The sequence below is a fragment of the Pteronotus mesoamericanus genome, unplaced genomic scaffold (genome assembly GCF_021234165.1).
Source record: "Pteronotus mesoamericanus isolate MK-2021 breed Mesoamerican mustached bat unplaced genomic scaffold, CSHL_Meso_final contig_50, whole genome shotgun sequence".
Classification (NCBI taxonomy): domain Eukaryota; kingdom Metazoa; phylum Chordata; class Mammalia; order Chiroptera; family Mormoopidae; genus Pteronotus; species Pteronotus mesoamericanus.
Window position 1 is genome coordinate 28,447,114 of NW_026555186.1, and position 22,844 is coordinate 28,469,957.

A 22,844-nucleotide genomic window follows, 5' to 3' on the forward strand; every position below is an offset into this window, starting at 1 on the left:
CCAAAGTCCATAGGCTTTCTTATACTGGTGTACAACTATTAAGAGCTTGATGAATTTTCTTTCTTTATGTTTACAGATTTTGAGCAATATAAATTCATTGACAGTGAATTTCAAAACTGCTCATTTTTTCACAATAAAACGGGATGCCAGATTACCTTTGATGATGACTATAGTGCCTACTGGATTTATTTTGTCAACTTCCTGGGAACATTGGCCGTGTTACCAGGGAACATCGTGTCCGCTCTTCTGATGGACAGAATTGGGCGCCTGACGATGCTAGGTAGGTGCTTCGTTCCATGTACAATAAAAGTGCTGCCCCTGCCACCTAGAGGGAGCCCGTCTCCCACTGTACCTCCGCCCCTTCAGGGATTTGTATCCCACAGAGAAGAGAGAAATCCCTGAAGACCTTTCATTAAGACTAAATTTTAGTGAAAATTATGTCTAATTACATTTCATTTGAGCAGCTTCCATGAGTTCACAGGCTGGAAAACTAATTATGTGCGACTAATGTATATTTTTCCACTTAAGCAGCTGAGTCATTAATGATACGCATTTCAGGCTTGCTGTGTTCAGAAGGCAGTTAGAGAGGCAAACCCTTCATCCAGGGTAGCACACCCATGCCTGAGCTTTGTCAAGCTCAGACTGCAGCTTCCCCTTGGGATTTGTGTTGCTGTGAGACCCTGAAGACCCAAGGGTCTTTGCCCTACCAAGATGACAGGAAATATCCCAGCCTTTTGTCTGCTTCGTTGGCAGGTGGCTCTATGGTGCTTTCAGGGATCAGCTGTTTCTTCCTTTGGTTCGGCACCAGTGAATCCATGATGATAGGTATGCTGTGTCTGTACAATGGATTGACCATTTCGGCCTGGAACTCTCTTGATGTAGTCACTGTGGAACTGTACCCCACAGACCGGAGGTATGTCCAAGGGGGCCTCTGGGAAGAGGCTCTCTGAGCCCAACAGGACCACTGAAAAGTCGTAGAAAATAAACCAAATTGTCATGTTTCCAAGAAAGTAAAAGTCCAAAAATATCTGGCATGGGATATAGGTTTCATCTGTATATTCTAAAAGGAAAATGTTGGGGAATATAGTTGCTAGCAGGATTTAATAGGACAATTATTACCAGTGACGTGGGCTCTCGGTTCTTGCCTTTGTGCAGGAAAGGTTTCACAACACAAGTCCAGGTGATTTTGCAAGTATATTTATTAAAGCTGGAGACAGTGAAACAAAGGAAGGGCTTAACAAAGAAGAGGCAAATCACAGCAACAGGAGTGGGCTGAGGTGGGGCTGCCTTGGCTCTTCGGAAATGTGAGGGAGAGTCGAGCCTCAGACTAAGTGCCTTGGTCCTTGAGAAAGTCACAGAGGCAGAAAATGTGAGCCAGCCAGGCTGTGTGGACTCAGGAACAAGTTAAAGAGGCAAAAGAAGAGCCCATGGAGAAAGAAGGCAAAGATACCTGCCTTAGGAAAGAAGAGGGGGAGGCACAGGTGTGCTCCAGAGACTGAGACCGAGCATGTGTCATGCTGGGTCCTTGTCTTAATGTTTTCCATCTGTTTTCTAAAGGCAGGGATTCTAGGGGAGGTCTCAGAGAAGGATCTCAATACAATATGCATCAGCTTTCCAGGTGTGTCCTTTCAGGGTCATGGTCTCCGCTGATTGTTTGGCACCAGGGCAGGGGGTCATTAGTCAAGGCAGCTGGTCCTGAAGTCAGCCATGGCGTCACTTCATCTGGTTTTGCTGTTTCTCTGAGCTCGGAACTGAAATGCAACTGAGGCCTAGATGTTATCTCTAGTTTGACCAAAACTCTGTCCCTGTGGTGAACAGATCCCAGGCTTTGTTCCTCAAATTGTGTGATGCAGATCAGAACCTCATTGTCCTGAGGGCTTAATGCTTTAATGGAGCAGATGTGCAAGGGAGAAGGAGGCAGGTGAGTCAGGGAGCTGGATGCAGCCAATTTGAGTCAGCTTTCTATCTCAGTTTCCCCATTTTATTTGCCAAGGAATTTTTCTGGCTTCTTACTATCCTGTCTCACAACGAAACCACTGAAGGAATGTAACTGCATCCATGACTTAGTTTGCTGACTAACAAGGCAGTGAGGAGCAGAACCTAATAGCGTGTCTTGGCCCACACTTTGAGCCACTAATCAGTCCTGAGAGGGTCCTTACCTTCCGTTTGCAAAGGGCCTGCATTAGCTCTGCATTAAGCAAGCACAGAGAGGTCTCTGCAACATATTTCTTGACCTTCCTATTCTATTGGAGGAAAAGCCCAACACGTTTCCATTACCAAAAAAGATTGCTATTAGAAGAAAATGATGCATCTTGCCCCACAACAGAGACAAAAGAGACTTCGCACCTTGTGTCAGAGAAAGGGCTAGAAGGGATTTGGGGATAGAGCTTCAGCTACTAAATGATGAAAAGAAGTCCTGTTTTGCCGTTTGCTGTGAGTGAAGACAAACGGCCTGGCTGTCTTTTATTTAGTGTGTGCCTTGTCACCAGGGAGCTTCTCTCTGCTGGAGGGTAGAGTCCGTATTGTCTGGACTTTGAAATGGAGGAGGGCTTTCTCGAGCTGTGCAGAGACATTTGGGATATCAACGCTGTTGTCGGAAAGGTTAACCGTCAACTAAGATAAAAACAGAAATTGCTGTTTATGTTAGTTGAGGTCTTCCAAGAAACTGAGATCAAGATGGGATTAAACAGGCATAGATTTGATTAGGAAAAGTGCCTGTGTGAGAGAAAAGGGGGCGGGGTGAAGCCCGGGACAGTGGCAATGCAAGCCTGCGCCCCAGTGAGGAGTGCGGATGGGTGGCTGGGAGGAGACACCGCAGGCCAGCATCTAGGGAAGGTCTGGCAGGGCCACTGCAGCGGAAGAGAGATGACAATATCTGCTTCAGAGGACGCCTGCTTGTTCCGGAAACCCGCCTGTCAGAGTATTCCTGTCATGTGACTTAGGCAGTGACTTAGAGGTCTGCAAGGAGCATTCTCACACAGCCACGCTGCTACTGGCTGGCACTCTCCAGCACTTAAGTAGATGTTCTCAGATAACAGGCTGGTCCTCACTTCCTTCAATGATTCAGAAATAACTTGTCCTCCAGAGCAGCATTGCAAAGGTCCAGGTGAATTAGCTAGTACCGCCTACTCTGTTTCAGGCTAAAACCTTCTTTTCTATCTCTGCCATGTTGCTCTGGGTCACCTTAGGAGCCCTCCGCTGACTTCTGGCTCTGCTGTTGAGAAAAACTCCAAAGGCTTTGTGTGCAAATTCCCTATAGTCTCTGTGTGGAGACAAAAATACATGTCTTGACAAGAATTCTAGTTAGAGGCTGTAATTGTTCATAATAGAACTTCAGCGCTGCCAACTTCTTGCCCAGTTTCCAGAATCCGTCCTTAATGATCAGAAGAGGACACTCTGATTCCAGGCCCCAAGCCAAAGAGTAGCCTCTTGAGCCATTTAAGAGCCAACGCCTATCAAGATCCCAGTCAGAATTACACTTGGGGAACATAGTTTTAAGATAGAGTCTGAGCGCTACGAAAGTTCTGATGTTTGAAAGCCACATTTGTCAACCAGGTTACAGATTTTACCTTTAATGTTATACCTTTGACTTTTACTAGGGGTCCCTTTTGCGTTTTCTGTGAAAACACCAATGAGGACAGAACATTCACCTTGTCCTTTTTCCAGAGTCCACCCCTCCCCATCCCCCACTCCCTGTTATACAGGGGCTTCTAGGACCCCCTCAGAGAAGATGCTCTGCCTCTTCACTTTATATTGTTAACCTAAAACTAAAAGGCCAAAGTGAGAAGCAAGAAGCATTTATTTGAGATCAAAAAGAATAGCTAGTTGGGAAGCACTGATTGTGGCAGAAACCCAAAGAGTGTTCCAGCAGGAGACAAAGGTAAGGGCTATGTATGAGACAGGGAAAGGGAAGAATTACCTCAACAGAAGGAAGGCATTTCCATAGGTGCCAATAAGCTAACATAGGGAAACTAATTCTAAGTAGTGTTTTTAATTTCAGTCCAGTGGTCATTAGCCTGGTAGTCACAACATCTGCTTCCTTGTTATCTTTGCAAACATTTCTTTGGGACAGTGTTGCTTTAGGCTCAGTGCAAAGGTTATTTTTCCCTGTTTTGCCATTCCAAAGTTTTGAGGCATAAGATCTGCAAGGCAGTTCCTCTGGATGGCAGCAATGACTCCATTTTAAAAGTGGATATATATTTATTTATTTATTTTTACAATATGATAAAGATTGGGTAATTCTTCATATTTCTTTCTCTGTTGTGCAATCAGGAGGTGGAAAGCCTACATCTCTGCTAAATCTACATAGTCCAGACATTTGCTTTGTTTCTCCTCATCCCTATTTTTCCTCTTCTTTTCCCAATTTTATTAATTTTGTATCTTTTATAAGCTACCCTAAATAATTTCAAAAGGAGGAAGGTAAATTTGAAATTAAAGTTATGTTTACTTATTGAGCATCACTTTTCTGTGCCTAAAAAATGAAATAAAACAATGACTGCAAACACAGTCAGCTCTATTTTTTCCCTTTACTCTCAATACTTCGCTTCTAGACACCAACTCGGTGTCTTACAAATTTAACTCAATTCTGACACTATCTACCTCGAGACACCATCAGATCCCACAGATTAAGGGCTCTGTCCCACCAGACTGCCCCCACTGGAGACTCCAATAACATGCCAGATTATTGCCTGTCCTTCTGACCAACTGGCTACAAATTCGAGTTCCTATGACCCCCTCCTCAGGTTCAGTAATTTGCTAGAGTGGCTCACAGAATACAGGGAAATATTTATTTATGTTTACCAATTTATTTTAAAAGACTATAGCTCAGGGACAGCCAGATGGAAGAGAGGCACAGAGCAAGGAATGATAGAAGGGACGTGGAGCTCCCGTGCCCTGCCCAGGTGTGCCACGCTCCCAGCCCCTTCTTGCATGCATCACCCTGGAAGTTCATCAAATCTCGTTGTTCAAGAGTTTTTGTAGAGCTTCATAACCTGACCCCCGGGCCCCGAGATCCGTGGGTGAAAGTCACAGAGGTGGTTGAAAGTTCCAACCTTGGTCTCTCTGGTGACCAGCCCTACCCTAAGGCTCTCCAGGGACCACGCTAAGTCACCTCATTAAGGGTAAACTAAACACGGATGTGCTCCAAAGGGGTTCCTTATGAATAACAAAAGACTCTGCCACTCAGGACATTCTGACGGTTTTTAGGAGCTCTGTGCCAAGAACTGGGAATGAAGACCAAATACACAGTTCTTTGTCAGGGAGCAGTTTCCATAGCGTGGGTGCCCCTGCTGCTCTCCCCTGCGTTACGCAGACCCTGCAATCATTACGGCACCTTTCTGGGGCTTGCTCTCCTCATCTGAGAAATAGAGGGTGAGTCAGGCCTTGTGCTGCATGTTTAGATGATCTCTTTTAACCTAATTTAATCCTTACTCCAACCCTACAAGAGTAGGTGGTTTTGTTCCATTTTCAGGTGAGGAAAACGAGGCACAGAGAGCGGGATAGTAACTTGCCCTGAATCATGTAGCCTCAAGCCCAGATGTGTGACTCCGTGGGGCCACTTCCGATGGAGACAAATCTAACCCCGCCCCACAGGTCTGGGGCGAAGGACTAGGAATCTGTTTCTAGGAAGCCCACCTGGCAATTGGGACATGCAGCCATGTTCCTGAACCTTGGCCTTAGATGAACTTCAGGTTGCCTCCCAAAGCTCCCTTTCATTCCACCCTTACTTACCTTGGCCCAGGCCCTCACTTCCTAGCTAAGCTTACCAGATAAATGATAAGACACAAAGGCTTTCATTATCACCTCTCCATGAATATTTGCATTTCAACGGGAATGAACACTAGGAAGGTCCTGGGAGGGCAGTGTGCTTGGGAGGGAGATGGAGGGCTGCTTCGGGCCCAAGTTTCCTCCCCGCTGACGGGTAAGCCCTTCTCCACTCAGGGGTGAGTGAGGAGAGCCCCGCTTGCTGGGGTGGGGGATGCCACTTTCCCACGCTAAGGAGATCCATGTGGACCTCACACATACCATGCAGCCCCTGCTTACTTGGATGAGACAAACTTCCCCTTTCTTTGGAGATCAGAAAGCAACTCAGCCTTTTCTGACTTAAGAACATGAAATTAGATTTTTTTCCCCCTCTGAAAAAGCAAGATGTTAGTCTGGCAACAATAAACAAATATGGCCCAACTAATGCCCAGTAAAGTGCCTGTTATAAAAATCTACTTCCAACCCATTTTAAAGATACTGAGATATTCTTCAATTCATTTCACAAGTGTCCTAGGTGTCCCTGTGCCAGTCCCAAAAGGCGTTGTGCTGAGTGGCTGTAAAGGCTACAGGGCCCCATCCCAGAGACGTGGCCCAGACCCAACTGAGGTCAACCCCCGCCAGGGGAGTGCCGCCACTGGCATGAGCCAGCCCTCAGGGGAGCAGGGATGGGGCCTCCCCAGCAGGGAAGGTCTCCATGGCTGCCCAGTCCAACCTCCAGTGACTGAACCAGAGCTGGAAGGGAAGGGAAGATTCAGGTTGCAGGAGACACTGAGTGCTTCTGGTGCACATGCGCTGCGACAGCAGGCTACACAAGAGAGGCAGAAGGGGAGGCGCAGAGAGGGAGAAGAGGCTGGGGAGGCCGCAGCACCGCACCGCAGACACTGTGCCTGGCTGTGTCTCCGAGCCTGGCCTTCCCTGATGAACGCAGCCAAACAAAGGAGGCCTTGTGTGTGAAGGCGTTCGCTGTGACATTGTTTGTGTTCCCCCAAATTTGGAAAGCTCCTAATTATCCAACAGCGTGGTTACAGAAATAATGGTTATATGCAAATCACTTCATTTAAACAAACCATCAGTGAAGTGGGACAAACAGTTATACTACTAATTGGGGAAGGCAGAAAGCAAAGTCGTGTGAATTCTGTGATTTGTAAAAATATGGATATGATTGGAAGCACACGTAAGGGGATTCAGAAATAAAAACCATTTGTTGGAGCAGTGGAGTGGGTATTTTGCTTATATAATTCCCTGCAGTATGTAGCAGTAAATCCAAATCAATTCAAAAACGCAGATGTCTCTGGGAGACTGCAGGGTTCTCAGCCCTGGAAACACCTTAAACTCACACTCGCATCCAAGCCTACAGGGCCTGGGCCCCCAGTGGAGCAGGGACATCAGAATTTCTGACGACGTGGCCTTGAGCATTGGTATTGCCACATCCCTGTGTTTCAGAGTTTCCCTGGGTAACGCTGTGCACCCGGGTTTGAGCACCCCTGGGTAAGGCTGTGCGTATACATGTCTGTGCACCCTAGTTCAACCAGATTGCTGTTGTCACCCTAAGTTGAGAACAGCTGCATGAGGAAGTGGGAAACTGGTTTGGGGACTGAAGGGGTGCAGGCCATCTGCCACACTTAAGAAGACATCAGCAGGGGTGTCCAAGGCCAGCCTGAGTGGGGTACCACAGAGATAAGTTAGGGAGATGTGAGGATATTGTGAAAGGCAGAGGTCACCTCTACCAGCAGTCCATCCTTCCCCTGGCGAGCTCTGCCTACTCCTCAAACCAGTTCTCTTTTCACCCGTCCCCTCTGAGAAGCCTTCCCTGACCTGCCCCCACCCCAGCCTGAGATCACTTCCCATCCTCTGTGCCCTGTAATACCCCGTGGGTATCTTCATCGCTGCACTTAGTCGGTTGTGTTATCATGATCTCTTTGCATCTGTCCAGGGCCCATGGGCACTTCATCTTGTTCATTTTGGGGTCCCTGATGCCTACTATGGTGCTCAGCACATAGATGCTTGATGAATGATTGTTGAATGAGTAAATGCATAGAAAATATGTAAATTAGGAATCTATTAAGGGCAAATTTGCTTTTCAGACAAATATTCAAGAGGTTTCTAGTGTTCTTAGTATTGTAGTCCGATAGCTTAGGTGGCTTCAGTATTAAAATAACTTTTTTAGGTTAACCCGAGGGCCCAAGTTATCTCTTGTAATATTGTTTCTGTGAGAGAAATAAAACTTATTCTGTGTTTCAAACAGCCAGCTTCCAGATGACTCTGTAGATGACGATGTATTCCTGATTTAAGGATTGCCTGTACTTTCCAAAATGCCCTGTGTGGGGAAACTTCCTCCAATGATCCTACAGAGTTATCCAGGGAAAGTTCCTTTCCAAAAGTTTAGACTAGAAAAGAGAATGCTCACGTTTAACCCTTTAACAGGTAGATTCCATGAGCTCAGCCAGGATCTTCAGCACTGCAGTCCTTTCCAAATGTAGCATTAATTTTTTTTTTTCCTAACAATTTCATCAGTCAATGGGGCAGGTATTTCAGCCCATGTTTCAAACAATGGCTAACACTCCCAGGGCGCCTACCACGGCCAGGCACTGCCTCAGAGCTGCCATTGGTCAGTGTCCCTTTCTTCTTCTCAGGAGCCTCAAAAAATCCTCAGCTGACCCCTGCCCTGAAGTCAGAAAAACCGAAAAAAAGAGGCTGGGTGGGAGGACAAAACGACCCTATTCTATCCAGAATAGAGCCAACAGCTTCCTTTTCTCAGTCACCAGTTAGGACATAAAATTATATAAATGAACTATAACTTGCTAAATGTGAAGGCCCTGAAGAAGGAGCCGCCGTCCAGCATCAGGGAGGAGATGCTCTGGTGGCCGCGTTGCCCCGCCGCGCTGAGCCTAAGCCAGCTGTCAGCGACAGCCGGGCTCTCAGACAGAGGGGACTGATGGTCCAGGGAGACAGGCCACCAGAATGGAGCAGGGAACAAACAGGGCTGCTGCCATCACAGGGTACTGTTTGTGGGGGAAAATCCATTTAAAAGATTTAAATAAATAGGTTGAGCAATAATTGAAAACAAAGGATGCTGACTGGAGAGATGGGGCAACAAGGGACAGAACTTGTGGAAAGGTATTAGGTCAAGTCATTCTTTCTCCTCAGTGCTGGCTGGGCTGGCTGAGACAGAGCACGGGACATCTTTGGGCAGGTCTGCAATACAGTAGCTTGCCTGGCTGCTAAGGCAGCAAGAGGACTTTAGGAGCCCAAGGTGACTTGTGCTTTGCATGTCTGAAGAAGTTAACGCTCTTCCTTTACATGAGAACAGGGAATAAGGAAACTAAAAGCTTCTTTACTTTAATATAAACAGATAACCCCCAAGGGAGAGCCACTTGGAGAATGATTTTTCTCAGACAGCCGGTGCTTCCAATGCACAGAAAATCAAATCCCTCAGCTACAAATATTTGAAGAAATAATGTACTTATCCAAGGAAAGGAGAGTCACGTCTTCTTGAATGCCAACATTAATTTAAGGAGGCTGGATGCTTTGCACCCACACCAGATTTTTATCTGAAGGACCGCCTCTGCTTGGCAAATGACAAAGGAGATTCTCAGGAAGTAAGGACTTGATCATCATCTTTTTTTAGAAACTTCAGATACCAGATGCTCCTGATGCATCTCTCTCAGTCCCTCACAGAAATCTCAGGAAGTCATCCTTTCCTCCGTTACAGTTGCAGTCATATACAGAGATAGCCGCTTGTATTTTATACCCCATTCTGAGCTATACCAGAGGCAAACAGCTGGGGGAAAATACGGTTATTTTAACACAGATGTAAATTCTTCATGGGTCATTCTGCAATCTCAGTGTTGAGAGGCTTCTTATAGAAGAATGTTTTTCTTTCTTATCAGCAACATACTACCCATTTTTTTTCCAGAACAATACAGCTTATCTTACTACCATAAGATGTTATTTGGTCATTTATGAAATGAAAATGTAGTTTAAAATAAGTGTAAGAAGCCAATCTGAAAAGTCTACATACTGTATGATTCCAATTATATGACATTTTGGAAAAGGCAAAACTATGTAGGCAGTAAAAAGATCAGTGGTTGCCAGAAATGGCGGGGGGTGGGGGGGGTGGGGAGGGGGAGTAGGGAAGTGAAACTATTATTCTGTATGATGCTGTAATGGTGGATGCATGCCATTAACGTTTGTCAAAGCCCATAGGATACGTAACATTAAGAGTGAACTTAAGGTGTATACTATGGACTTTAGTTAATAATAATATATTAATGTTGACTTATCAATTGTAACATGTACCATACTTGAGAAACTGGGGGGGGGGGGGGGGGTGAGGGGATGTATGGGAACCCTCTTTACTTTGTACTCAGGCTCTTTTGTTTATTTTTTTGAAACTTAAAACTGCTCAAAAAAGCCTATTAATTTTTTATTTTTTACAATACTGCCTGGCACAGAGCTCTCTACTGACTACTTTATTACATACATACATACAGTTTTCCCAGTGGGAAGTCAAAAGTCCCAGGTAATGGGAGCACAAAAAGTCTATTAATTTTTTTAAACTTCAGCCTCATGACATCATCTCCATTGAAATGGAGGAGGCGGTGAGTGAGGCCATTCTCCTTGGGTACCCAACATGGAGCCTCAAGCAACTTCACGTGGAAAAAGTTATCAGTATATTAAATCTCCTTATCTTTCTGGTGGTTGTTGCTATTCCTAGTCTCTTTCTTTAAAAACAAGCCACAAAGAAGAAGAAGGAGACAAAATTAGCTTGCCCTCTTCTCAAGAAGTTCCTGTTTCTCTCGATGAGAGATCCTGTCACACCCCTTCCTTATTCTACTTTCTAGGTGTCTTGGCCAAAAAGAAAGTCAGTGCTTGCTGCCCTACCTTTGGTCTGTCTGTCCTAATGAGTGAAGTGCCCTGCACTAACCCACAGGCACAAGAGGAGGGCTGATTTTTTTCCTACAGTGTGGGAAGCGGGGATGGTTGGATACCAACCTCAGTAAATATCTACACATTGGAGAAAACATCACTAGGAACAGAACAAAGAGTGATGCGTCATTGTGATGGCTGGCCACAGGAAAGCCCACCTTTACAAATTTACAAATCAATTAAAAAAAAAAGAAGCTGCGTACTAAATGCTTCATTTTGTAGCACATAAAATACATTTCCCTCTGGAGGGAGAAAAATGTATCCGACAATCACCCTACATTCAATAAGCCTTTCATATATATGGACCCAGTGACAGAAAACTGGACTGGCATAAAGGCAGCACAAATTCAAATTATCTCATGATGTCAGTGATACCGATACGCTCATGAACAAAATTTAGTTTCTTCCCTAGAAGAGTACGGTAAAATCACATTCACCACACATAAAGTAGCAAAGGTTTTCTTTTCCAAAGAATGCCTTAAGAAATGGGATGTGTCTTATTAACAAGCCACCTGCACATCTTAAATGCCAGCACAGTGAGCAAGGTCTCCAGGCCTACCATCTAATTCTCCTCTGCAATATCTTCTTGGCCTGGATGTCCCACCTGGGAGCTCTGGTGAGGATATAAGAGCTGTGTCACTAGCTCATGGATAGACTTCGCAGCTCAGTATTTGGTTTCTGCCTGCCACCGAAACATTTGGGAAGAGAGCATGAGAGTTCGCCTCAGGGTCCTGGGGAGATGAGGGATGCAATCTACTCATCCCTGGTTTTCTCTGAAAATAGGATTTAATTATTTAAAACCTTACACATTAATTAAGCTTAGGAAAAAATAGGAAGTAAAAAAAAAAAAAACCCTAAGAAATACATTGTTATACATTTTCATTTAACTCTGTAAGAGAAACGAATCTTTTCTTAGTCTCTGATGTCTCTGACATTTCCTCTCGATAAATTGGAGCCCATGGGCAGAATAAGAATCAGCGGAGGTAAAGAGAAAGTCAACAGAGGGTTGAAGGAACTGGAGCAACAGCTGGAGTTCCCCATCTCCAGATGTGCTGACAAGGATTTAGTTACTTGCTCTAATAATACGCCAAACTTGGAGATCATTGGAAAGTACCACATGGGACAGTTGCATCTAAAATCAGGGTCTTGGAAGTCACTTTCTCAACCTTGTCCATGTCTCCTTCCTTCGCAGGGCAACGGGCTTTGGCTTCTTGAACGCGCTCTGCAAAGCTGCCGCTGTCCTTGGGAACTTAATATTCGGCTCCCTGGTTGGCATCACCAAAGCGATCCCCATCCTGCTGGCCTCCACTGTGCTTGTGTGCGGAGGACTGGTGGGGTTGCGCCTGCCCGACACACAAACCCAGGTCCTGATGTAACTGGAGACAAGCCATCCACCCTGTGTTTCTTTCTCCTGTGTCAACTCTCCCGACTGAGTCAAGACTTCAGATTGTTCAGATATAGAAAGGTGGTCAATATCAGAACACTAACTCTTGCTGTGACTAAAATTTAGATGCATACCATCTTGTCCCTTCAATGTGATTTTGCAGAGGTTCCCCTCCCCCACCCCATGTATTGTTATCTTTCCTAGCTGTGATGCTACTGCCTCCCAAAAATCAATGGAAGCATTTTTTAAAAGTGTTCTAGTCAGCCGGGCCTCCCTGAGCCTCCGCTCGCTGGAGGTCTGGAAGCTCAGAAGAGGACTGTGCTGCTGTAAGAAATAGATCCTGCTCCTGGTTCAGCGTTCACAGGAAATATAAGTTGGCATATTATTGCATTTGTGCTGAGAAGAGGGATTCTTTTTTTATTTTTCTTTCTTTTTTTTCAAACAGAGTGACATTTCCTGTTTACTTAGAAAAGGACACCCAGCAATTCTAGCTGTAACAGCAGGGCCTTTCAAAGAAAACCATGTGGTACCAAACAGAGTTGGGTGGAGCTCTTTCAGGAATGACAATTAAGGTGACTCTACTGACAGGAAAAATGAAGGTTCTCTAGTTAGCAGCAAAGGTCTGTGTGTGCTGCACAAGCAAGGTTTTTGCCAAAAAGCTCATTGAAACATCTGAAAAATATGAGGAAATAAGGTCCGTGTTTGTGACATGTGGTTCAGAATGTTAGAAAATCAGAGATCAGAGAGAGATCTTTCACCATCCCACCCCCTACACGCCCAGCTGCCACTGATCTTGCCAGAAAGCAAATTCAGGAGAAGAAAGCCACTCTCTAAACACTGCGCCTGCCTACCTGATTCTGCCGTTCATCCAAACCGTCTCTACTGAAGGGATTGTCAGTCATCTAAGTTGTTATAAATTGCAAATTAGGGAGCCCTTCACACCTACAAGCCATTTGGAAATGCAAAATAATACCTTGAGGGGAGTGACCCCAGTGTTTGACATCGGACTTGGTAGCTAGCATCTCTGAGGCAGGTTCCCCGGGGCTGGGGTGTCCTGTGTGAAATCACAGGCTGCTGTCCTCCGGGGGCCCTCTGGCAGCCCTGGCAGCCTCTCCCGGTGGTTTTGGCTGCTCCCTGTATCTGTGCAATCTGCCCGGGCTTGGAAGAGAGAGGGCAGCAGGACATTCCCATGGGCTGTCAGCTCTGCGACCTTCTCACCCCTCAGGGCTGCCCCTCCTCCAAGCTCAGCCCTTTTACTCATCTTTGAAATCTGAAGCCTTCTTGTAGACGCAGCAATGACCAGCAGCCAGGAATAAACCCTGTATTAAAACAATATTCCTTTTTTAACTCTCCGTGTCTTGTGAGAGGGTTACCTCTTGCTTATTACAGGCATTTCCAGCAGACCTCAGCCGTCGGGCCTCACTAAGGAGAGCCTTTGTTTCCTACAGTCATTACATTCAAAGATGTCTTAATCCCGGAGGCCCCCCCGCCCCCCGCCCGCCTCCCTCTCCCCTTCCTAATGATCCTCCTAGAGCTCCAGACTGCAGAGTTCAGACTCTGAAAAGCTTCTTTCATTAATGTAGGCCATTAATCGACTCCCCCTTGAAGTTATTCGGGTCTGTGGGGGGGGGGGCAGCCTGGGGTTGGGGGCTGGCAGGAAGAGGGCGGCTCCCTGGGGACCCAGCTCAGGGCCAAAACATCAGGAAAATTCAACCAAAAACTAAGGTGGCAGGCAGAAGGAAAATCGATAAAGACTAGAAGGGAGCTGTTAGACTGATGTCAACAAAGCAAGGCAAGAAATCTGTTGTAACATTGTTGGAGAAGAAAGACAGCAGTCAAAACCAAGAAGGGACCTGTATGTTCTTCTTCCGTGTAGACTTATTTCTCCACCTCTCTACCCCTTGATTTTTCTTTTTAAAAGAAGACTTATTTGGGGACTAGAGCAGGCATTTTTTTTGGTTGAATGTAGCATGTACAGTCATAACTGCAAAAGTAAGATGTGTATCTCCATTGACCCATTCAGATGAAAAATAGAAGTGTGCGTGGGTGTTGCTCTCGCACCTTCTGTGATAGCTAACTTTACTTACTGGACTATCTTTACTTTAGGAAGGTCTCCAATGACTGCTGTAGCTCTAAATGCATTCTCCATCTCCCAAGCTATGGAGCTTGGTTTATGCAGACTTTTATTTGATCGCTGGGCTGGGTCAGAATAGAATAAACCAGCAGAATCCCACTTCATGAGACTGGCTGCCATACTTCTCCCTCCAAAGGCCTTTTTTGGCCTTCTTGTCACCTAATCCAAGCCTCCCAGGTGGCCCAAGAAGGATCTATTCAAATCTTCTGGACAGTCTGTGGTCACAAACCTTCTGGGTCACCACGTTTTTCACCTTTCCTGCAATTTTCTCTGCCTCCCTCCCATTGTCCCTATCACCTGGATTTTCTATGAGAGCTCAGGTTCTTCCCCAAGTATGTGGTGTGGCCTGTCTGGCTTGTTCGGGGTTAGCTGGATTAAGATAAAGCTACGCAATTCAACAGAAACTCTCAGTTCTACCAACGTAGGAGGCTGCTGGCACAGGGACATGTACCCAGCATCTCATTTCAGCTGCAGTAGAAGGAAAAGGGGAGTGTGTGCAAAAGTGAAAGCCTAGGAAACAGCCCCACCTGCTCCTATATTTCTAACTCATTTTCTATCTAAAATGTCCTCATAGCTGTTTGGAATCAATCCAGCAATCCTGTTATCGCTGGGTCCTCTCAGTAGGAAAGACAGACCAGCTACACCAAACTGCAAATCCTGTACCATGTTATACCCCAAGTCATGGGTCTCACAGCCCCAGCTCCCGTGCAGTCCTGTGCCTCGGAAGCCAACCCAACAGCGGGGGCCATGTCAGACCCAGAGGCTGGCCCTGGGCGGCAGGACAGATGGGTCCTAGCCCGAGCTCCACCATTAACCAACAGTGAGACCTAGATCTTGCTGGGGAGAATGTGACTCATTGAATATCCCTAGTCCTCAGTTTCCCTTTCTATAGAGTAAAGGACTGGGACTAGTTGGCAATTGGGACTAGTTCAGGATTCTAGCGGATCTTCATGAGAGTAGCTTTATCTGATTATCTTTTGATGCTAAACTCATCTTTGCAAGCACCAAATAATTTTGAAACTGAAAAATTAGGATATAAGCACACATGCAAGGGCTCAGGAAATTGTTTCAGAAGTCCCTAAGGGATAGGCCAGAGAACAGAGTTCTCGGGTTGTTTGTGCTTCCAGCTTTGTAGGATCTACAGCATTATTTCTATTCAATGCTGGTTGGAGTTTTCATCGCCTCCCCAGGAAAGGGACCCACCTTGTTGGACAGAAGGCTCTCCGATCACTGTATTAATCATCAAGGCTGTATCCCAGAGACAGCTCTCTTGACTCTTTAATCTTGAAACATGGTCTTAAGTAGATCTAGGCCTTCAGAACTGAGGTTTTAAGTGATTTCACCTAAGTTGGCAAATATACCTTCATCTACAAATCTCACCAAATCAGAGTGCAGGTTTACCCCCAAAACAACTGAGCTGCTTTTCTGGATGTCTTGAGAGATCAAGGGAGAGGGAGGATCAGAAATGTACTGACAGCAGGGAGAGACCAAGATATCAAAGCGAAGGTTCCAGTGAAGGGGTTAGGGTACAACTGAGACTTTCTAAACCCTGGGATCGTTTCAAAAGCATTCCCTGGGAACACCTTCTGATTCCCTCTGCCAACCAAAATAGAATACGATATTCTTCCGTTTTTTTCCATTCAGTATCAAAATGGCCTTTATCTAGTTCTTCAGTGAAACACCTCACGTGTTCATGCATTAAAGGCTCTGAAGCCAGGAATGTCTGAATTTGGCCTTTACCTGGTAGTGTAGAAAGACAACAGGTTGGTTGTTTAGGTGCATGTTGGCTATATATTTGGTTTTCCTTTAACCCCTATATCATGCTGAACTTAGTCCAGTTACCAAACCTACTGTATACAGTAGGGCCCTCTGAAATGGACTATGTATTTCTTACAGTGTGTGTTTCTGCCGAGCAAAGTATGTTTTCAGTAAAGCTTCCCTTGTAATCTGTGTAATGTAGACAAAAGAAAATCGTCAGTATCTCCTGGGTATTTTGTGTGTCCCTTCCTTGGTTCAGATGTGGAGTGAGAGTTCTCCATGTAACGTCCTTTTGCTCTAAATATTGATAGTGTCTCACCCACCAGACAAGCCATTGCTAGGACTGCCTTTGGTCTTTCTCGAACAAGATCTAGATCTAGTCCATACAGCTCATGAGTCTATTCAGGCCCTTGTTTAAGGCTAGCAGGGCTGGGGGGGAGGGGGGGAAGGACTGGGCAGAGCATTTGCTGACCTGTCATCTTATGTGATTATTCAATAAAAATATTTATTGAGCTCCTCCTATGTACTAGGTTGAGGTATTGTGCAATGTGCAGATAGTTCACCCTTTGCAAGACTTAAATGAGGCCAGAGGAAAAAGGGGCAGTAAAGAGAAAACATCTGTAGTGGGGGGGTCTCATACTGACCCTATTACATATTGAAACCCCCTCCCCAAGACCCCTCCCAATTGAATACAAAGTGTTGGGGTTATTTTCCCCAAATTTAGAAGAAATAATTGCCTATGGTGGACAATGCAGGAACTCTTTGAAATTTGAGGATACCTCTGAGAGGAGGAGAAAGCCCCCAATTGCCTGGACTTTATTGAAGGGACTACTAACTAGTACTTGAAAAATAGAGCCACACTTGGGCTATTTCTTTAAATGTCTCAGCAGGAAATTGCACTAAGGTATTATCCAAGGAAAAGAATCAGCAGCAAAGATAGCCCCATCTGTAAAACGATGTTCATTTTTAAAGTCCCCCTGTCTTCCAAGATAGTCTTTTCCTGGCCTGGAACCGAAGGAGCAGGCAGGGAAGCTGTACCCAGAGCAGGCAGTGCAGGAGTTTTCCCTCCAGCAGAGTCAGCAAGTCCCTCAGCTGCTGCCCTCAGCGACCCAGGGTGTTTCCTTTCTGATTTTGAAGACTTGTGACTCAGTCAAGTGTCTCTGCAGATATCCTAGAGCAGTCTTTCCTCCTCTACCCTCAGCAGATAAGCCACCCAGAAAACAAGCTCTAACAGCTAGTGGCAGGAGATTTTCAGATTTCAGTTTAAAAGCCAGTGTCTGATGGTGGCAAACTGTCTTGAAGCTGCAAAGGGCTCATGGAGTTCTGAGGGGAGACAGAGCAGACAGCGGGTGGTTATCAGCGACCCTCCACCCTCCTCTCTGAGGGCTCTGATTTCCTTTCTTCACCCAGTAGCTCTCTCCTCTTTATCAGCCCCAGGCAGTGCACCGTCACTTCCTTTCTTTCCCTTCTACTCTTCTTTCTCCTTTTCTCCTATTGTCACCTCTGGACTCTAGCAGTGTACAAAGCAAGGCCAGGCTTTACTGGGGCGCTGGGACTAAAGAATGTGCCAATCAAGCCATATGTTTGGTGGACACCAAGGAATACAGCACTTGAAAGCAAATGCAGGTGGGGGCGGGGGCGGGGGTGGGGGGGAGCTCTAGACTGTTGACTTTGACCCAGCTCCCTATTCTGGGCTAGATTTCCAACCACTTCTCAACGCCTGTGGACAGTAGATAGGTGGGCACCACTGGTATGAACTCTGAGAGAGGCCCACCTCTCGGAATCCACTGGCCTGTGTCTGCCTACAGAGGGTCTTCCTTCGTGGCGAGGGCTAGGTGCTTTTCATTCAGATTTAAATGCTGAAAGTGCAGAGGTTGCCCCTTCTCTGCCTACCCTACCGCAGTCATGCTCCCCTCAGAGCCAATGGCGCCTAGAACTAGGAGGAGGGAAAGCAGCCGTGGGCCCTCTGTTCTGACTCAAACAGGGTTTAACACAAACTAGCAACCTGCCCTGGGAGCAGGGACGCAGAGTCCTAAGCCCCTTTCAGGTGCCTCGATCGAGAGCGACTGGCTGAGCCATGTGTGGCCTCCCACTGCACAGACTCAGGCCACACAAAATTGAGCCCCATGGGCTTGCAGGTCAGCGCTGCCCGTTAGCCGGAGGGAAGGAAAGGCTCAGCAAGCTCCACCTCCTGTCAGGACACATAGGGTTTCTTCCTGCATTTGTATGAACTCAGAGTCAGACCCACAGTGCAGAGCATCCACCGCTTTCCACGGGTATTGTTCCTTCAGGGAGAACATACCAAAAATTGGCTATTTTTATTACGTGCAAGAAAAAATAAACTTGTTTGAAGTTATAGAGTATCTCCCTCCTCACACCCAAGCAGGCTTCCAAGAAGGGAACTCCTTCCTTGCCTTTGACGTTCACCAGGCCTTCCTAGATAGAACAGGACAGATTAATGGCTTAATCTCATTCCCACCTCTGTTGTTACACAGTTATTGTACTGCATCTGTGTCCTAAATCAAATGGGGGGAAAAATGTTCTTTCTTGATATGTGCTTTCACAGCTTCCAAAAACGTGGCTGTGTATCCCTGTGCTGACCCAGGAACATATTGAATGGATTACATGTCCTTCACAAATGTCTAGATACTGTAAATAAAGTCCTGGGAGAACTTTTCCTTTCAGGTAAACCTCCATTTCCATGGGCTAAACCTACAATCCACTCTCTTTGCAATGAGATCTTGGCAGTGGTCCTGTCCTTGGTTTTGGCATTTGGGTGTTTTGTTTTGTCTTGTCTTGTTTCTTTCCTGTTTTTACTGCTCTGTGAGACCTCCTGCTGTGAATGTTCCAATTACCCCGATTGTACTGTATATATGTGCTGCATGTGTGAACCCCAATAAATTCTGTGTCGGGTTTCTGGAGTCTTCATCTTAAGTACAGCTGGTCCTGTTGTGAGCTCATCTTTCTGGTATGCTCCTCTGTGTCTGACTCCCGATTGCCAAAATGTTTGACCAAGTGTGTTTTGACAAATGTCCCGAGACAGCCACGCATATCCTTGTGGAAGGGCATGTTCCGTGGGGGATGACTCGTGTACAGCATATATTGATCAAATGTGGAAGCATATATACATTTATATGTCAAATACTTAACATTCATGTAGCAGCTGCAAAGATATTTAATGTACATCAAGTTAATAAAAGAGCATTTTTTTGCTCCATTATATTCGAATAAAGATTGCCGTGTGACTGACTTCCCTTCCAAGCATGAATTGACCCCTAAAAAATAAGTACTTTTAAAAATGTCCTTGGACATCATGAAAACCTGTTCCCCTGGATGTAGGTTTATTTGCATTGTTTCTGTGGGCTGGTGTCATGGGTATTGATCTATTGTTGATTTTACAGGAACACTTTCTGATTGTAAGCCAGGATCACCGGGAAGAAAATGTTTGTGGGGGAGTTTGTGGCAAAGCAGATGCTTGTGTTCTTTTGCCCTAGAGCAGGAATAGCAAACAGATTTGTAACTAGCATATGGACTCCAATTGATTGGTGGTGGCTGCTTGGAACAGGAGTTTGAGAAGAATGATGACGAAAAGTGCTATGTTTTTTAGCATTGGCATTGGAGGCAGAAACATGGACTGCCTGCCATGGATTTGCTAATCCCAAAAGAATACTTTTGACTGGGTTCAAAAGAAGACCCAGCCCTGGCCTGTGTGGTTCAGTTAGTTGGAGCACCATCTGGTACACCTAAAGGTCATGAGTTCAATTCTCGGTCAGGGCACATACCTAGGTTACAGGTTTGAGCCCTGGTCCAGAAGCCCACGAGAGGCAACCAATTGATACTTCTCTCTCGTATTGATGTTTCTCTCTCTCCACCTCCCCACCCCTTCCTGTCTCTCTAAAAGCAATATAAAAAAATGTCCTTGGGTAAGGTTTGATGAAAGAAAGAAAGAAAGAAAGAAAGAAAGAAAGAAAGAAAGAAAGAAAGAAAGAAAGAAAGAAAGAAAGAAAGAAAGAAAGAAAGAAAGACCCAACTTCAAATATCTTTACTAATGAAGAGAATTGTTATTTCACATAACAAAGAAGGGAGGACAGTTCCGCCGTTGGCTATGATGTGGCTGGACAACATCGCCGAAGACCCGGGTTCTTTCTGTTTTTCAGGTCAACTATCCTCAGCACACTGGTTTTGTTCCCCCATGGGCATGAGATGATTCCAGCAGCTCTAAGCCTCATATGGTCGCACATAATTCTAAGGGTAAGAAGAGGGGCTATCCCCTCTTAATGACCCCTTTTTAAGATCAACAGGGATGATCTCAGAATCTTCCAGCAGACTCCTCCCCTCCCTGCCCATCTCATTGTCTCACTGGCTGGATTTGCAGCGCTTGCCTACTCCTGAACCAGTAACCAGCAAGGGGAATATGCTTCCCATAGCTGGCATAAACTAATCAAGATCCCCCTCCCCTATGAGAACTTGGAAGGGGCTCACTCTCCCCTGAAGCAAAGGGCTCCGACTGCCTGCACAATATTGGAGTTTAACGTGTGGCGAGCAAGGAGGAAGGAAGGGAGCTATTGAGTGGGCCATGAGCTCCAGAACTGAGCAATCTCATGCTGTAGCCACAGGTAGTAGCTATTTATGTTTAAACTTAAAATAACTAAAATTAAATTCAGTTCCTCTGTCACACTTGGCCACATTTCAGGTGCTCAATTCCCATGTGTTTTGTGGCTACCATAGGACATTTTATCATCCCCAAAAACTGTCAGAAAACACAGCCCTGGAAGCTGTGCATTCGCATGCCCCTCTGCAGGCGGCTCCTGCTCCTGGAGCTGCCCTCCCTGCTCCCAGGCTCTCTCCCCTTGCCTAGCCCTTCTTTTTGCTACAGCGACTTTGTTTCCCCCTTCCTCCTCCAGACGACCGGAAATGCCCAGCTTATCACCCCACACTGGCCTCCCCGCTTTTTCTAGGCCCCGGCTGCCAGATCTGAGATGTACTTAGTATTCCAGAACAGTTACTATTTGCCTCCCTTTTCTGTCTTTCCTGTTGCATGATGAGGCTCTTACATAAAACGGAAAAGAAGTGTCCACAGGCTACAAGCCCCAGGAGTGTCAGGGATGATGGCCAGCCTGGGACCTCACCAGACGCTGGATGTGCTCGGGAAGGGTCTCTGTGAGGTCTGAAGGAGGTGGCCGCGGGCCTGGCCTAGAAAAGGCCTGTAACCCCAACTGTGAAATTCCTGGCAATCAATGTGTTAAAACAAAGGAACATAGGTCCTGGAGGAATATCTTTTTCTCCTTATTGATGTCAGATGCAATGAAGCCACTAATATTACATTAGTTTGCTAGGTTTGCTGCTTTAACAAAGTACCACAGACTGCTGCTACAGGCTTACACAGCAGAAATTAATTTTCTTATAATTCTGGAGGCTAGAAGTCCAAGATCAAGGTATAGGCAGGGCTGGCATCCTCTTTCCTTGGCTTAACATGACCATCATCTCTCTGTGTGGTTGTGTGGTCTTCTCTCAGTGCACGTCTGCGTCCTAATCTTCTCTTCTTATGAAGGCACAAGTTACATTGAATTAAGGCCCACTCTAGTAACCTCTTTTAAATTAATTATTTTTTAAAGACCCTGTTACCAAAAGCAGTTACATTCTGAAGTGCTGGGGCTTAGCACTTCAACATATGAAGTTGGGGGCGGGGGGGAACACATTGCAGCCCATGATATTATCCCAACTTATTTGGGTGTGTATGCTGTGTGTAGAGTGTACTGTGAGTATAGCTACTGTGCACAGAATGGGATCGGATAGGCCTGTGGCCACACGGAAGGGTAACGCAGGCTGTGTTTGGACTGTCAGTGTAAAAATATCCAAACCTGTAGACAGGTTTTTATAAGGATTTATCAGAGGTCATTAGAGCCAAACACAGGACACACCTGGGAGCAAGATTTCAACAGAATGAGAAAAGTGCTTCTGGGAATGACAGTTTACAGTTTTCTTATACGTTGGAATTAAGGAGGGAATGCAAGAAAGATTACAGGAAGGTGGGAGAAAGCAAGGCAGGGAAACCTCTGTGGCTGAATTACAGGACAGTTAACGAGATTATGTGCTCTCTGGAGGGTGGTTACCTTCCAAGGGACCTGAAAAAAAAGGCTTTTCAAAGGTGTTTGAATGTAGGTGCACAAAACAATGGACAGGGCTTGCTAAGGCAAAGGTGACCTTTTAGTAGGGAAGTTACAGGCCTGAGGCGTGACTACCCAGCTAGAAATCTGTGATCGGGTCGCCCGGTGCAGTTACTTTCTGTTAGATGAATTGCAGAGCCCTTTTCTTGACCACAATATATGTTCATTCTTGTGTGTGCTGTTGATTTAGAGAGGGACAGAAAGAAAGAGGAGGAATAACTCTAGGGCCTTGCATTTATAAGCCGGAAACTGGTAACTCTAGGGGACACCCCAGGGCAGGCTGGCCAGGCGATGCGGTCTCTGCAGGGCTCTTCTTAGACCAGTGACCCTTTGACTCCTCCAGCCTCCCTGCTTATTAGAATTCCAAGTGAGACCTTGTTCTCTCCGTACAATAATTTTCTCTAATCCTGGAGTTGGGGTGCATTGTTTCCTACCCTACACCAGGACTTCTGAGCAAAACAGCCCTTCTGTGGATCTGTTCTGGCGAAGCTTCCTCCAGGGCTGTGACCGGCTTGTGCCCTGGTTGGCTGCGAGCAGAACCAAGAGGAGGCACACTCCTGGAGCTTGAGTAGACAGTGTCAGCCTGTTACTACCGCCGTCCCTTTGTTGAGAGGGGAGAACAGATGCGTCGTCATCTCCTGCAATTTGCAGTCCAGACACCAGGGGGAGAAGTGAAAGCGACAAAGAGGACAAGTTCCTGGAGCCAAAG

At 46.0% G+C, this 22,844-nt stretch overlaps 1 protein-coding gene across 2 annotated transcripts in view; it reads left to right on the forward strand.

Moving 5' to 3' along the window:
• Positions 1–12,068, forward strand: part of SV2C (synaptic vesicle glycoprotein 2C) — a 137,820-nt gene extending 125,752 nt beyond the window's left edge. Inside the window, exons 10-12 of one of the 2 annotated variants that reach the window (XM_054578260.1) lie at positions 77–280; positions 754–913; positions 11,885–12,068. In XM_054578260.1, the coding sequence (XP_054434235.1) occupies positions 77–280; positions 754–913; positions 11,885–12,068 (548 nt within the window). The remainder of the gene's footprint in view (positions 1–76; positions 281–753; positions 914–11,884) is intronic. The other variant, XM_054578262.1, reaches the window with a different exon arrangement.
• Positions 12,069–22,844: the final 10,776 nt, after the last annotated feature.